General features: G+C 39.3%; 1 protein-coding gene across 1 annotated transcript in view; it reads right to left on the bottom strand.

Moving 5' to 3' along the window:
• The window catches only part of IGF1 (insulin like growth factor 1), a 136,223-nt gene extending 119,785 nt beyond the window's left edge, over positions 1-16,438 (bottom strand). Inside the window, exons 1-3 of the mRNA XM_082254087.1 lie at positions 16,378-16,438; positions 15,997-16,079; positions 9,111-9,267 (exon numbers count right to left, since the gene is read on the bottom strand). Of these exons, the coding sequence (XP_082110213.1) occupies positions 9,111-9,267; positions 15,997-16,059 (220 nt within the window). The 5' untranslated portion in view covers positions 16,060-16,079; positions 16,378-16,438. The remainder of the gene's footprint in view (positions 1-9,110; positions 9,268-15,996; positions 16,080-16,377) is intronic.
• Between the last annotated feature and the right edge of the window lie 826 nt (positions 16,439-17,264).

Below are 17,264 nucleotides of genomic sequence, written 5' to 3'. Positions count from 1 at the left end.
CACACCAGATAGTTTTCTATGAAATAAATAGAGTGCATTAAAGAAGGAGCATTTAGTAAATATCTAGGTTTTCACTTTACTGTCAAATGCTATGAGGAAAGTCCTGCAATTGAACTCATCCCACATGACTCAGAATTTAGATATCCCATGCTCAAATTCAAGGTTAAAAAAAATCATTCTATTTGAGTAAACTATTCCACAAACAGATGGGACATATCACATGAACATTCTCAGAACTGAATATTTTCTTTTTTTATTTTTTTTTTTGCTAAAGAATTAAAATTATTAGGAAGGAGCTCATATACTGTATGTATGTGCCACAGGGGAATGTAGATTATGTATCTGTTTTCATAGTCTGTGTACATTCAGGGAAGAAACATGCATGCTTGCTACTTTGGTTGAGAATGGTTGGGTTAGAACACACACCGAGCAGAACTTTCCTGCAAAAGGTCAGATGTGTCAAAAGCATGCAACAAGAGCAGGTTAAGATTTTTCACCCCAAATATTAATAGGATATTGATGTAGTAAATAATGTTGATGCAAGTGACTTATCAGTCGAAGTGGTTACTACAGCAAGTAAGCAATCTACGTTTGTAAATGCAAATTAAAAGGATCCATGCTATAGTCATGTGCAAATTTATCATACAAAGACCAGTAACAGGTAAAAGATTCCACTGAATTAATAAATAGAGGGTGGCTCTAGCCTGAACTATTCTAAACAGGAGCAGAGTAGGATTAACAATCTAAACATGAGTTCTGTTTGGGCCTTGAAGAAGGGGGCAGTTAGAGAGGAAGGGCCACCTACTTAAAGCACAGTACTCTAGTAGGAATTGGCAGTACTCCCCACAGTGGCTGGGTCTTCTCTAGAAGACACGTTCTGTTGGACTCCTGCCCAGATGCCTGCATGTCGGAGCTAACAGTTCAGGACCAAACACTTGGCTGCAGATCACATGCCCAGCCAACTCTCCCTTATTAAGAATGATCTCTCTAAGCTACAGAGGGTGGAAAAAAGGAAATTGTACATTTGCCATGCTTGTCCAGGAGCCAAAGGGATTGTGGGAACCCAGGAGATTGCAGGAGGAGGAGTTCAAGAAATGTAAAAAAAAAAAAAACGTTTGGGGTATAATTGTATCAAAAAATTAGACAACTGTTTATAAAGTATAAAACTGGCTTTCATTTATAAAATTACATCCCAATCACACTTGATACCTCTCAGTTAAATAAATCTCATTCTGTTTGCTGTATGTCTTTAAGACAGGTGGTCAGTTTATGGCTTTGGTCAGCTTATGCATTATGGCCAAAGGATATAATTTTTAGTACAGTAATATGAATTCTTCCTTTTAAGATTTGCTCTCAAAAAGGATTCATAAGATCAACAGCCCCTTAAGATAAATCAATAAATGCCTGCACAATTTGGACAGATCATACGTTAAAAAAAGTGCAGAACTTAGCAGTGAGAATCGCATGTCAAACTAAAAGTAGTTTGAGCTGAACATATAATTTATGGAATTATATGTATAAATTTGGTTCTGCCTCTTTCAACTGCTTTGCTTCCCTAATATTTTTTTCAATGGTACAGGTGGCCTTTTTGACCAATAGGAAAGAAGAACAGGCATGATCAAGCAAAAAGTTTACAAGAAGAAATTAGATTTTCTTATTAGCAATCACAATTTCTAAACTGCAAAAATGTAAACAATATACTGTATATATATATATATATATATATATATATATATATATATATAAATATTGGATATTCAGTATTAGGTTTCAAATCCAGAAAAGATTAGAAATAGAAGTTAAAACGAACCGTTTCTGAAGATTTCATGCAAAAACAGAATAGCATCACAACATACACAATACTGCAATATAGCTGTCCTAGAATGGTTGGATGGATAATATTGGGTTAAAGATATCAATATCATTGTATAATATGAAGACTTCATGTACACGGGACGTTTGAAAACCTCTCCTGAAAGCTGGAAATTGACAGCTAGTAACCGACGGTTAAAAACGTCTGATATGCCGTGTTTACATGCCGCTTTTATGCACGTTGAGCACCGTTTGCATTTTGAAGCATTTTTACATTGTAAATCGGTCAGAAATGTATCCCCATTGAAAACACCTATAAACTAAACACTTATAAATGCGAGTTACGGTGTTTAGATGTGTTTACACGCTGTTACAAGCATTTGGCATTTCAAATGCCAAAAAACTTTAGTCTGAACACATTTTTTTTTGCTTTCAAAAGAATGCCACTAAACTCAACTGCCTCTAAACGACTCTAAACGTCTCAGTGTACATGGACAGATAAGATAACATAGTGGAGAGTTCAGGGGCTGCTGAGAAAAACACCCAACTGCTCCTAAATAGTGTTGGACGAACATCTAATGGGACGGTTTGCGAACGCGATTACGCAAACTCACTCAAATGTTCGCGAACCGCAGGTTCGCGGCGGGTCCCATTCATTTTAATGGCAGGTGAACATCAAAAACCTCCAGGTCATATTTGCAGCCACAAAATACTTACTAGCTGTGCACACATAGTCCCACAACATGAACACTGACAAACCAGAAGTATTAAGCGAATCTGCGATTGACAAGCATTCTTTTTTTATCTGCAAAATTTCGTAAATTCAGGAGCGCATGAAGGCCATGCAGGAGAGGCAACGCCAGGCTATGAAAGGGGTGCAGGAGATGATCCTGCTATTGGAAAAGTTGCTATACTTTTTTTTTTTTAAGTTATATAAATAGTTTATACAGTTATAACGTGTATTTTGTTTTTTCTAATATTGCTCGGTTTTAGTGTAATAGCTTAGCCTAAATCAGCCAGAACTGACAGCAGCCGGTAAATACATGTCAAATACATATAGGGTCCATTCATACATCTGTAAAATGGGTCCGCATCCGTTCCACAATTTAGCGGAACGTTTACAGACCCATTGATTTTCAATTTCAGTCTGAAAAATTAGGCATTCACAGGATAAAGAAGTAAGTGTCGGCCGGTACAGGCCCCAAAAATTAGCCAACAGGCGTTCACCTGACAGCAAATAACTTTGTATTCTGTGGCTGGAGGTACATTAGGCATTCGCAGGATACAGAAGTAAGTGTCGGCCATTACAGGCCCCAAAAAGTAGCCCAAAGGCGTACACCTGACAGTAAAGAACTTTGTATTCTGTGGCTGGAGATACATTAGGCATTCACAGGATAAATAAGTGTCAGCCATTACAGGTCCCAAAAATTAGCCCACAGGCGTTCACCTGACAGCAAAGAACTTTGTATTCTGTGGCTGGAGGAAAGGGAGGATGGAGTAGGAGGAGGAGAAGAAGAGGCAGGCCTGCATGCAAACCGTGGCGGTAAAACTAAATCTACATGGGTGCCATGGGTTACATGCTTGATGGTCATCAGAAGGTTCACCCAGTGGGCAGTAAAAGTTATATACCTTCCCTGCCCGTGTTTGCTAGACCACATGTCTGTGGTCAGATATATCTTGGCACCAACACTGTGTGCCAGAGATACATTCACTTGCCACTGAACATGGCCATATAGCTCTGGGATGCCCTTCTGCAAGAAATATTTCCTTCCTGGGACCTTCCATTGTGGTGTTCCAATGGCCAAAAATTTTAGAAAGGCCTCAGAGTCCACCAGTTTATATGGGAGTAGTTGGCGGCTATCAGTTCCGACAAGCCAGAGGTCAACCGTTGGGCACGAGGGTTTTCGGACGTCATAATTTTTTTTACGCTTGAACATTTAGGCCACGGAAGCCTGCCTTTATCCAGAAAAACGTGAGGATGGCATGATGGAAGGTGGAGTGGAGGACAATTGTGAGGAGAGAGGAGAAGGAGAAGAGGCCAGACAGTAAGAGCCTGGAGTGTGGCTTTGTGGGTTCTGACGGCGTTGCTCCCACTGGGCTCAGTGATGGGAGTCCAGGTGCCTCCTTAAGGCGGTCGTCCCTAGGTGAGTGTTGGGCTTACCGCGACTTATTCGTTGACTGCAAAGGCTGTAGATGGCAATACTATAGGCAGCAGCGGACACGTTAAAAAAAGCCCACACTGCGGAGCCATGTGCCCACGTCCTGGGAGTGCCAGATGTGACCATACATGGTTGATGGCTCGCTCCTGATACATTAGCAGTCAGGTTTGTCCCTCCTGTGCAATGTAAGTTCGGCCTGCTTCTCCTCCCTATCTGCTGGTCCATCTCTCCCTCTGAATTCCCCTCCTCTTCCTCTCTTGTGGGCACCCACGTGACGTCCATAGACACGTCATCATCGACGTTACCTTCCCCACCACTAACATTAGAGATCTCAGAGTAGGCAGCAACAGCGGGGACCAACCTCCTTGGACTGATCTGGGTACTGTCGTCAGACTGCTGAGTGGCGGCTGTTGCTACCTCCTCTTCCTGATCCGATGCCAAGCATGGCTGCGCATCGGAAATGTCTTGTGATGAATTGGAAAAGAATTCCTGTGATTGAAGCGGAGGGTATATGGTGGTGGTGGTGTTGGTGGTTGTGTATTTGGGGGTGCACACAGCAGAGAGTGAAGAGGGTGCAGATAGAGAGGATGAGGAGGGTGCAGAAGAGGAAGGCTGAGTGAGCAACTCAACCAAGTCTGGTGCGTCCTTTGACGTAATCAAACGCACCTTCTGCAACTTCCCACTTTGGCTCCGGCCTGGTGCTCCTGCCTTACCCCTACCACCCCTGTGGAAGGGCCTGCCTCTTCCTCTGCCTGTCATTTTTTAAATAACCTTGTGACAAAAGTCTCTAGAGAAGCGCAGTATATGTGGAAGAAGCTATATAACACCCCGCTTCAATCTGTCATTTTGGGGGGCCACTGGTGTATCACACCAGTTATAATACTTTTTTTCCAGTAATGTTTGTCACTGTGTGTAGCAGAGGGAATGCAGCAAAACAGGCAAAATTACTGCAGTATCCAAATACACTATTACGAAAATATATTGTTATATAACACCCCGCTTCAATGTGTCGTTTTGGGGGCCAGTGGTATATCACACCAGTTATAATACTTTTTAGTAAAGTTTGTCACTGTGTGTAGCAGAGGGAATGCTGCCTACAATCAAGCATGGTGGCAGGAGTGTCATGGTCTGGGGCTGCATGAGTGCTGCTGGCACTGGGGAGCTGAAGTTCATTGAGGGAACCATGAATGCCAAAATGTACTGTGACATATTGAAGCAGAGCATGATCCCCTCTCTTCAGAGACAGGACTGCAGGGCAGTATTTCAACATGATAAGGATCCCAAACATACCTCCAAAGCCGACTACTGCCTTGCTAAAGAAGCTGAGGGTAAAGGTGATGGAGTGGCCAAGCATGTCTCCAGACCTAAACCTTATTGAGCATCTGTGGGGCATCCTCAAATGGAAGTTAGAGGAGCGCAAGGACTCTAACATCCACCAGCTCCGTGATATCATCATGGAGGAGTGGACGAGGACTCCAGTGGCAACTTGTGAAGCTCTGGGGAACTCCATGCCCAAGAGGGTTAAGATAGTGTCGGAAAATAATGGTGGCCACACAAAATATTGACACTTTGGGCCCAATTGGGAAATTTAAACTTAGGGGTGTACTCACTTTTGTTGCCAGCGGTTTAGACGTTAATGGCTGTGTGTTGAGTTATTTCGAGGGGACAGCAAATTTACACTGTTATACAAGCTTTACAGTCACTACTTTACATTGTAGCGGAAGTGTCATTTCTTCAGTGTAGTCACATGAAAAGATATAATAAAATATTTATATAAATGTGAGGTGCGTACTTACTTTTGTGAGATACTGTATATATCCCCCAAATAGTTTCTTTATGTTTCCATCAAACAAGTGTGTTGTAAAAGGAAAGGAAATTAGTAAATTCTTAGGAATTGCTTAGGCTTAGCAATCCAGTGAACTCTACACTAAGTCACCTGCATTGTCCACAAATGCAATGGAAAAATCTAGTCAGAGGTTAAATTTTCTAGCTAATGAGCAATTTCCAGGATGTTAAGCGTATTCCTAAGAAAACATCAAATTCACATTTCGCAGTTGAGAAAACTGTAAGAACATGACTGTGGGTAGTTTCCACTCAGCAAAATTTTTCTATTATGCTGGACTTTTCCTAGAAGCTGCAAGATTTTGAGCCACAACAGTTGTATCTGGTGCAGTACAATAAAATTAGGACTGTTTCAAAACAATAGTACAGCTTGCTTTGTAAGTAAAGCATTGGGAAATTAACACAGCCTCACATTTCAAATACACTGATATACAGTACATTATATGAACTTAGTGAAGTATGTAGTAACCGTAATGGTTCAACCATAGTGACTAATATCATGGAGATACAAATAGTAAATTCTGGTGTTTCCTAAAAGAAATTGTTTCAATTAATAGCAACAAGTCTGCTTTGGGGAAATTACAACAAGTAGAGAGATGTCCCAAACCCCCTGGTAATGGGGCCGAGGAGGTTGGACAACCTTCTAGGGGTGAGAAGAAAGATTGCACAACTTTTAACCTTACCTATTGCTGAATGTGTCTACTTTTGACTGAGAGTGGAAAACCCATTGATAACGAATATGCTGATTCACAACAGAGAAGAGATATTACTATGCTCTCTCCATCATAAACCGCTAAGTCATACACAACCATGTATGCAGTCTATAAAACCCACACTCTCTCTCTTAAGGTCTATAGCCAAAACTCTTTTGATTTATGGAAGAGAAAACACCTCTGTTTTCTCTTCCATGGGTTTGTTTTGTCTGCATGTGTACCATTGGGAAAATTTCCCTTCATTTTCTGTTCTAGAGATGCAAAAGGAAGTTAGGGGAAACCTTCCAAAGTAAGTGAAATCCATTCTTAGACAGTTGTCCCTGGAAATTATTTCCTGTTACCTCATGTGCTAGGGACAACTGAAGACTCAACAACAAAAGTTTGGATTTGCCTTCACTTTCTTTCTCGGGGATGATGGTCACCAGTACAAAAAGTGGGGACACAGCAAAAAATCTGACAGAGGGTCAAACTTTTCCTCATAGTACTCAAAACTAAAAAAATTTATTTTTCTTAGATACACTTTAACACAGCAGAGAAAAGATCGGAGGAAAGCTGGTGATGCGATGTGACAGGCCACGTAATCAGTTTTACTAGCTTTTTCTGCTCTCATTCATTTTTATTACACTCCATTGGCTTCAGAGTCCCAAAGACAGTAAAATGCAATGTATGTTTGTAAAGCACACCCCTGTTCTTTATAGATTAGTGTTTTTTCTTTGTTTTTAAGGAGCAATACTGCTGCTTTTAAAAAAATAATTCTGTGTGTTAAGTTCACAGTTTTTGATTACTATGTGAACTATAGCCCGTTTCATTATGTTTATAAATTCTGTACAGAGTTAAAATCTTGAAGTTATAAGCACTATTAAAATGGTATAACCACCCGAGTTTCTTTCTGAAGTGTATATCTGATGAATTCTTAGTATAGAGGAAATTTGCTGAATATGAGCACCGAGCCATGTAAACAAACCACTGAGATAAAGGTGAGGAGAAAGGGTATGAGTAGTCACTTACATATTGTTGTTTCATGAGCTTTACTGGCATGAAGCTATCACAAAAGCTATACCACTGAAAGTGTGAACCGTTACGTTATAAACATTGTGAATCAAAAAATACGGTCCAAAAGTATCCATACCAAGACCACTGTTAAAAATAGTTATGGAATGAATAAGAGGCCAACCAAATTGATAACACTCAATATGGAAAGCACACAAGAGGGCAAGCAAATATCTGAAGCAACAGCATTGATAATTAAATTTGTTGGGATGCCAAGTCCATTTATAGCACAGTGAGATTTATAAATTCTTAAAACAAGCAGGGACCGCAAGCGGGTTTCAGCCCTTCTCTCTGTTGATGTAGAAAAGTGAAGGAAAAGAAGCACCACTGGTACATGCCCATTGGGGTAGACAGATATCCCCTTTCAGTGGCTTTCTGGAAGATGCTGGCCCATTCTTGTTTTTGTTTTTTTACAGAAGGTTCCTAATTTTTTTTTCTTTTTTTTTTTATTAGAATGACAGAGCCAAACAGAAACTTGTTTTGTGTGATATAATTATCCAATTTGAAAAGCTGCTTGTTTAATGTGCAGGTGGCTAGATATATGCGTACACTTCAACTTCAGTATACCAATCAAATGATTTCAGTGCACCAGCTATAGATCAGTAAATGCTTACCTATTCTGATATCAGCTAAGATAAGCATATAATGACTAAAGCGGATTGCAAAACTGAAGATGATAAAAACCACTTTCGAAATATACTATGGAACTAACGGAAATGTGGTTGGAGTTTTAATAACACCATTTAGAACACAGCTAACGGTTAAATTAAGCTACGTATCATAGAAGGAACTTGACTAGTAAAATAAATCAAATGGTATCAGGGTATACTTAAGAAAGCTGTGTATATATTGTAAGGTTTGAGAATCTTTCTTTGGTTAGACTCAAGGTATAGTGCAGTTTCTGTTACTCTATAAAATGCACACAAAATGACTATATAGCAGTTAAAAATGTAGTATGCTATAAATATATGCAACAAAATAACATTAAAAATAACTAAAGTAGTATTTTCTTTTAACATTAACCCCCCATAAACATAACTTTTACCCCCACCCCATACTGCTAGCAATGGTATTACAAATAAGTATGGGATGTTTATTGAATGTTTATTTAAATAAAAATGGTGTAACCATCATTTAATCAATGTGCAAACGAAAAACCTATTTTTAATCTGCCTTGCACATGGGTTCGATTTCAAAGTGAACATAAGCTCACAGTATCTTCTAAATTAGGTTAACTTTTAGTTTGCAAAGGGAAAATGATTTACTTTAGTAAATCAACCCCACTGTATGACGAGTGAGCTTGATTCAAATTGTTAATAAAGCTTCCAACAAAATGGCACATTTGTTGTCAACGCAGTCTGTTGCTCTGTCAAGAGTTGCCCATTATTTAAGCTTGCCTGTAAGCCACAACACCAAAATGCAGTCCATATAGGAGCTCATATGAGCTTCATGCAATTTTTAAAACTGACAACAAATACATTTCTTGGTGTCTGATAAAATCAGGGTATAAAATTAAGAAATGCCATAAACTTACTGAAAAAGAAGCCTCTGTCTCCACATACAAACTGCAGAGCATCCACTAACTCAGCACCACAGAGAGTTTCTGGGCCAGCAGCTGCTGAGTGGGTTAGAGTGAGTAGACATAAGCCCAAGTAAAAGAGATGCATGTAGGTCATTGTGTGCATCCTAACCTGTGAAAGAAACACATACAGTGAATATGAATCTCTCATAGACTGTACACTGATATACTTGACATGCGCATGGATCTTGGCACAAATGATGCTGTTTAATATAATTAATGTTTGACTGATCTGCCCTTCTAACATTTGAGTTGTTTCTCCTTGGACTCCTACAAAACTCTGAAATCACAGATCCAGTATTACAAAGTTTTCTGTAGTTCATAATGATGTATGATGCCACACAGTTGGATAGGTCAAAGCATTTGGCACCTGCTTTTATCTGATAACCTTTTAACTTCCTGCGCTGGATGTATGAATATGGTGTCTGATTACTTGGAAACCAATGCTCATCTGACATGCACATCCAGTATGCAAAGTATGTTTAATTTTTAGTCTTCCATAAGCTTAGCATACAAGCATTACCTGTTGTTCTCCTTTGCACACAATGGAAAACAACAGGTAACATAAAGGTATATGGGACAGAATACCTCTAAAGTTTGAGCTCCTAGAGCAATAAATCCTAATCCCCATACCATGTTCTGCTACCAGGCCGTGGCTTCATGTCTCGGGGGCTTCCAGCCAGCTGCAGATCCCCTAACCTCCTGTAGTGACCTGCAGTGCCTCCCACACTGTCTCTAAGCCTTTAAGAACCCTCAGCCCCCACAGTGCTCCCCAACCTCCCGCAGTGCTACCCAGACCACTGAAGTGCCCCCTAGGTTGCTGCAGAGCTTCCAGCTCCCCATTGTGCCCCCAACCTCCAACAGTGTCTCACAGTGCCACTGCAAGCCCTCAGCCTCCTGAAGAGACCCCCAGCCCTCTCTAGAGATCCAACCCCCAAAGTTGCTTTCAGCTCCTATTCGAAACTTCATCCACTACAGGGCCAAAAAGTCTGCAACAGAGCCACCTAACCCCCTCCAGAACCCAGAGCTTTCCAGCATTTTACAACATATTTTGTATTTCCATACTTATATTTTGTGAATATTAACTTTTTTGTTTTCTGTCAGGGGCAAAAAAGATTTTTGGAAGCATTCAATAGTAGGGATGATCGAACGGTTCGGGTCAACCATCGGTTCGACCCGAACATTGGCTGAAAAAGTTTGGAATTCGGCAACCAGAACCGACCAGAACCGACCAAAATGCAATGGTTCAGGAAATGGGCTTTAAAAGCCCGTGATTGGACCAGAACCATCAGTAAAAGCCAATTGAGGGGGCAGGAGAATGCTAGGAATGTGATTGGAGTGACTAGGGGGTCCATAGGCCAATCATTAGTGAATATGCCCCCCAGTATATAAGATAGCCCCCGCCAAATTCCTAGCATTGTTATACAGGGGCATGGAAGAGAGTGGAAGCAGTTCTGTTACTTCTGCTACAAAGTGTCATTTAGTAATTTTTAGTGTGAGGAAAGGGATATCTAGTGTAGTTAGGGTGCTATTTTCCACTATAGTTAGCTTTAATTATTCAGTTTCTGAAACGCCTGCCCAAAAAAACGCCTGCTGCAAAAACACACCTGGGCGTTTTTTTTTGGTGCAGGCATTATTTTGGGCATTTTTTTGGGTTCTTTGGAGGCAGGCAAAACATCTGAACTTCTGTATAGGGGTATATATATACACACACACTTATATGTATTTTACACTTACACATATATAGGTTTGATAGGAGCGGAGCCATATTGGTGTTAATTATTTCATTAGCGCAAGTATAGTGTTCTGCTACTTTCACACCTATATATGTGTATGGGTATATATACATGTAAGTATGTGGGTATATATACCCCTACACAGAAGTTCTGATGTTATGCCTGCCTCCAATAACCCCCAAAAAATGCCCAAAAAAAAAACGCTTGATACTAAACCGGCAAGGTCTGAAAATAGCGGAGCCATATCCCTGTTCTATAAGTGACATAATACAAACAATCTTTTTTTTAATGGTTCTGGACATGCTACAGAGCTGAAACTTCACAGGTACACTTTTTAGACCACCAGACACTAAATCCAAAGTCAAAATCCAAAAATCTCTTTTTTTTTTTTTAATTTTTTTAATTTTTTCAATAATTGTCTCTCTATCAAAAATGGCAATTTTTAAGAACTTTTTTTGTGTGATTAATAGTCCCTGGGGCATGACCCAGAACCCTAGGCACTTTTTAGGGGCATTTATTGGGTTTTAGGGCTTCAAAATGGTGTTTTTTGATTACCGAAGTTTGGGTCCCATTGATTTCAATGGGGTTCTGAAATCCGGGCCGAACTTTTGGGAAGTTCGGATGTTCTGACCGAACCGAACTTTTGAAAGGTTCGATCATCCCTATTCACTAGGGTCTCGTCTAAATACGGTTGAGAACCACTGTCTGATAGTACTATCATATGTCTGCTACAGTCAGCAGAAACCCTCCAGAACTCTCATTTACCTTATACTGACAACCAACCCCATTGAGAGACTTCCTGCATTTCAATACAAATTCCCATCTTTCATTGTGTGAGTATAAACTTTTTCATTTTTACTGTTGGGGTCTTAGAATGCTATCACATGTGACACTAGCATTTGCATTTTCTGGCTTTAAAAATAGCATAGACGTAATCAAGATACCTCATATGCCCAATCCTAAATGATTTTAGTGTGGAACGTTCAGACTTCTAAGTTTGTTTTGGTGTCATGAAGTTATCTTTTGTGCAGCTTATTTCACACAGAATATCCACGTTTAAAATATACATGCTGAAATGGGTTGTGTTAAATGATAAAATTCAATGGACTTCTAGAGAATGATGGGGAGTTTTACATTTGCATTATGACAAGAGCTGGTTTACCACTAAGGTCACGAGTGTTGGAAAGTTTAAAATATTTAAATGAACTGCTTTATTGCATGGTTAATAAATAATGATTTAAAGAATTCCCGCTCTAAATTTCTGTGTGCCTCTTGAGTGATAAAGTGCAACATGAATCCCAAACCATGAAATGTGTAAAATCATTAACCTATTTTTCTATTATGAGGTTTTTATGCCTTCAAAGAAACCAAGAGGCTGATTTCCCTATATTTGCTAGCTTGGTTAAATCTGAACTCCAGACAGATATAAAAGATGCAAACATGTTTCTTATGAATACATTATCACATGTATTTTTCAGATTCAAAAGATGCAAGTACCTAAATTTGACATTGTATCACCCTCTTGCAGTCCCTAAAAAGCAATGCTCAGAGTAGTAGAGAAACAGCACAAAGAAACAAAAGGTTTAATGTGCTGACAAGAAACATGTTGATAGGAGGCGGAAGCAGAGTAAAAGAGAGGTTAGCTTCATAGGTGTGCACAGTCTATTGCATTGGGGTGTGCACCCCAAAGCTCAATCAAACATGTAGCCTCAGCTGCACTGGACAGTGAAAAAATTTGCTCAGTGCTGTCTTTCTGTTCAGCTTTCTGTTCGGCTTTCTGTTCATTCCCAAACCAAAGCGTAGTAAACACAGTTTACTATTCTTCAGGTATGAATGAGTGATTGCCACTGATCGCTCACTGTTTTTATTCAGAAAAGTAAGGGGCCTATAAATGGCATATTTACTGGCCCCTTCCCCTGCTCTCCATCCTGAAACATCCTCCTTTGTGCCTGCAGCAGCAGTCGGCAGAAGAGGAGAGGAGGGAAGCCAGCAGCTCTGTAGGGGGGCAAGGGCCCAGACAACAGGTTGACTAGGGTATGCCCAGGCACATTCGGCACACCCTCTGCGCATGCCTATGATTAGCTTATCAGTGTGCTGCTTCTTCTTTATTGTCCAGTCTCAGGCTGGGGGAGGAACAAGATTGGTGTTACCTACCTGCAGTAGAGAGAAAAAATCAGGTATACCAATATTTGCCTTAAAGATAAATTCCAGGTATGGATATTTAATAAACAGTTACCAGCTCGAACCAATGTACCAATCCATACCTGGCTGATGCCCCTGGATCTTCATTTGCTTCCGGGTTTCTTGCAGAGTGGCTGCACATCTGCCTACTGAACACAGAAGGTTGGCTGCCTTGCACAGGCGCTGTTCAGAGAATTCCTTGCATTCTCTGAATGAAAGCAAAGCATTCTGCGATTGGACAAGATGGAGAGCGTGACATCACAGTCTCTCCTCTCCACGTTGTCCACTGAGAGGATGTTTTTCACTCATTCAGAAAATGCAAATGCAAAGAAAATGCAAAGCATTCTCTGAATGGCACTGGTGCAAAGCGACTAACTTCTGTGTTTAGTAAGCAGAATTGCAGCTGCTTAGCCTGGAAGCAAATGGAGATTGCTCGAGTAGTAGAATCTACTTCCATCTACATCAGCCAGGTATTGTGTATACTTAGTTACCTTGGTCTCAACTGGACCAATATAACTATTGGCACTTTTCCACTGCAAGTACCGTCTCAGCTCCACTCGGCCCTGCTTGGCTCAGTTTGGTTTTCCACTGCATGGTATTGCATGGTACGGTGTTGGAACGGTTTGGTACGGTTTGGTACGGTTTGCTTTTCAACTAATAGTAAGTGGGTGGGATAACAATGATTCTCTGTCCAATCAGTGGCTAGTAGTGACAAACAGTCAAGGCTGCATTCAAAGGATTGTGGGATATGGTACCGGTACGGCCCTCTTGGAACCACAACTGAGGTGGTACTGTTGAAGCGAGCCGTACCATTCGGTTCCATGTAGTGGAAAAGCGCCATCATACCGTACCATACCAAACTGTTCCAACACCGTACCATGTGGTACCATGCAGTACCATGCAGTGGAAAAGCACAAAAGCGAGCCAAACCGTTCGGTTCCATGTAGTGGAAAAGCGCCATATGTAGAAAATATCCATACCTGGAATTTACCTTTAACAAGTTCACGTTTGTAGGCTAATCTAGGGCAGAGCTTAGGTTAACCTTTTATTACAATGTATTTAGTAGGAGTGCAAATAGTAATAAAATAATTTGCTATAAGGTCTCTTATGTTTTACTCCCTAACTCACACTGGGGTTAATTTACTAAAACAGGAGAGTGCAAAATCTGATGCAGCTGTGCATTGTAGCCAATCAGCTTCTAATTTCAGCTTGTTCAGTTAAGCTTTGACATTAAAACCTGGAAGCTGATTGGCTGCAATGAAGAGCTGCACCAGATTTTGCACTCCTCAGTTTTAGTAAATCAACCCCACTGTGTTCCAGTAACACTTCTGTAACCAGTCTATGCAAATGACTCTATACCCCCCCCCCCCCCCCCACACTAAGGACAAATACATTACTATAGAGCCAATCTTTTGATGCAAATATGTCACAACATGTAAGACACAGTGTTGTGTGCGAAGAAATCAGCAGCGTAAAATTAACATTTTTGGTCCTATCGCTATATGGAGGCAAGAGCTTTCTATGACTTTATAAAATGACCGGTATCTGATTGAACTTAATATTTCATAATAATATTTTTATAAAAACTGACAAAGTTGGTGAAACACACTGCTTTAATTATTAAACTGTTGCATATCCCAGTGCTTTTTTCAGAGTCCATCTAAAGGTTAGTCATTTTTAGTTATTCCTCTTCAGTTATGTAGTACATAAATATGAAAGCAGAAGTTTGGCATACTTATTTGTACTCTGAAGTCTAGAGCTAACCAAAAATAAGTTCATACCCTATTCTCCGAATAAACAGAACAATATAAAACCTAGCAGCCAAGAAGGAGATTACTTCTTAATGATCATTACAATGTGTTTGTCACTCTTTCAGCCTAAAACAAATAAATTACAAATGGGCAGCAATCATCTGTTTTATAGAGAAGGCCTACAGTGAATACTTGTAGTGGCTGATCTAATGGCATGAGCTCATTCCAAACTATTGAAAAAAAAAAAAAAAATGAAAACTCCAGCCTTCAGAAACTTTTTTTTTTATGCTGAGAAAGGAAACTTGAAGCATTGCCAGCAACTGCAAGAAAGGTCACTAAAACCAGTCTGACCAAATAAGCTTAAAATGTTTTCAAATACAACAGATAAAATGTTGCAAAAATAAATGTCTTGAATAACATAGTACATCACATTAACCCTTCAAACCCTGCAGCAAGGAGCTCCACAATGGCAGTTGTACAATTAACTCACTGACAGAGTTAAGTATTAAAAACGGATGTGAAATTATACATCTGCATGCATTTTAAAGTATGCAGGGGATTTAAAAAAAGTTAACTCTTCTTCTGTCTCAAACTGGCACCTTACATCAATTACTAAGTATGATTTGCAGTAATAATTAGAATTGCTAAAAAGAAAACTAATAATAATCTTAATAATAATAAAAAATAATAATTGTATATATTATATTTAAATGTTAGTGCTTCAGAATTATAGTAATAAAAAAAGAAAATCAAACTCTTGATGCATTCTTTCTGTATATCTGTACTAATATGTGCAACAGAACAGGTGCAATGCATTGCATTGTAAAATTCATACATAGTAAGTACAAAACATTATTCAGTGCAATCCAAATAAATGAATATGCAAATAATCACAGGTTGCATTCAGCAATAGCATTCTATTAAATAGCATCACTATTAAAGTACACTACAATAAACATTAAAGTTATCATTTATTTGCAGCTGCTCTATACAAGAAGGGTTATACAGCATATACAAAAAATGCAAATTCAGCATTTTTCAAATGACAGCTGGGCAGGAAAAAGTCTACTTCAAGCATTCACAGAAATAAAAGAGACACTAGTCAATGTTTCAATGCATAAAAAAGACATTTAAAAAAAAAAAAAAAAGAGAGGAAATAAAAAAATGAGTTACCTTTAAGATATCACAAAAGTAGCACTTAAATAATTGTGTTGAGAGACAGTTGTTTTTTTCCATGGCTTCTTTAAGTACAGGGTCTGCAAATGAGATTGTTAGCTGAGATAACAGGAAAAAAAAAAGGAAATCCACAGAGATATTCAGAGCTATGTCACATTTGAAATTGAGGACTTTACTCCATTGCGTATGATCTGCTCTGATTTTAGCAGTGACAGTCAGATTTAGCAAACAGAAGAAGGATTTAAAGAAAATCCTCACATTTATCTACATTTACACAGACACTGTAGACAGGAAACAGCTGGGAGAACAGTTGTTTTCACTCTCTCCCTCTTCTGGCAAGTTTTTGAGCTTTGAGCGAGGACTTTTTTTCTATCATACCTTAGTATTTCAGGACCGGATCACAAAGTATATTTATTTTTACTTGCACTTTAGTGACATTGTAAAAAAAAAAAAAAAATGGAAAAAAAAAAAATAAAAGGCATGGAAAGAAGCCTGTTGGTTTGTGTGCTGCCTCCTCTCTCACATCTTTTACCATGAAGCTTGCATGATGTAGGTAGGATTCTGCAAGCAATCAATACAATCTGTTTGACGTACACAGTGATAAAAGTTCAGGAGGAAAATATGATGACTTAAAATGGATTTTTATTGCAATCTGCAACATGATCTGGTAGCCATTTTATAGAATTGACAGATGTTTTTTCCCCCTTTGTTTTTCTAAACAGAACTGTAATAGGTTGCCATGTGAAATCACAATACTTGCCATGAGAAGCATATGAAATTTCCAAGAATCGGTAAATGACTGACAAACATTGAAACCTAAATTGTATATAAAACAAAAATAACAGCATCATTTAAATAATTGCAGCTGGTCTACAGTATGTGCTCATAGGCTGTGATGTCATTCAAATCCCCTAACTGAGTTAGTGGTATGAAACCTCAAGTCAGCTGTGTTTTTTTTTTTCTGCATAGACTTTTCAGTGCTTAGCTGCATTTCAACATGTAACCTTTAAGTTATATAATTTTACAGCTGTATCGTGTGACTTCTTTTTATATTGTCAGTGTCATAAGGGTTCCTAGTTAACAGCAAGGTAACATTTGGTTACTGTTTATGTAATTAACCCTATGCATGCAGGACGCACTAACTGTAGGCTAAGGCCACTTCTGCACCTCACCTTATTCACAGGACCCCAATGGGACATGGCATAGGGACAACCAGCTGGCACAATTGGAAAATCTTTTGTAATTGATCTTTGATTGTTTTCTTT

Source organism: Pelophylax lessonae (assembly GCF_965119305.1).
Source record: "Pelophylax lessonae genome assembly, chromosome: 4".
Lineage (NCBI taxonomy): Eukaryota > Metazoa > Chordata > Amphibia > Anura > Ranidae > Pelophylax > Pelophylax lessonae.
This window is presented reverse-complemented; position numbering and strand designations above follow the sequence as displayed.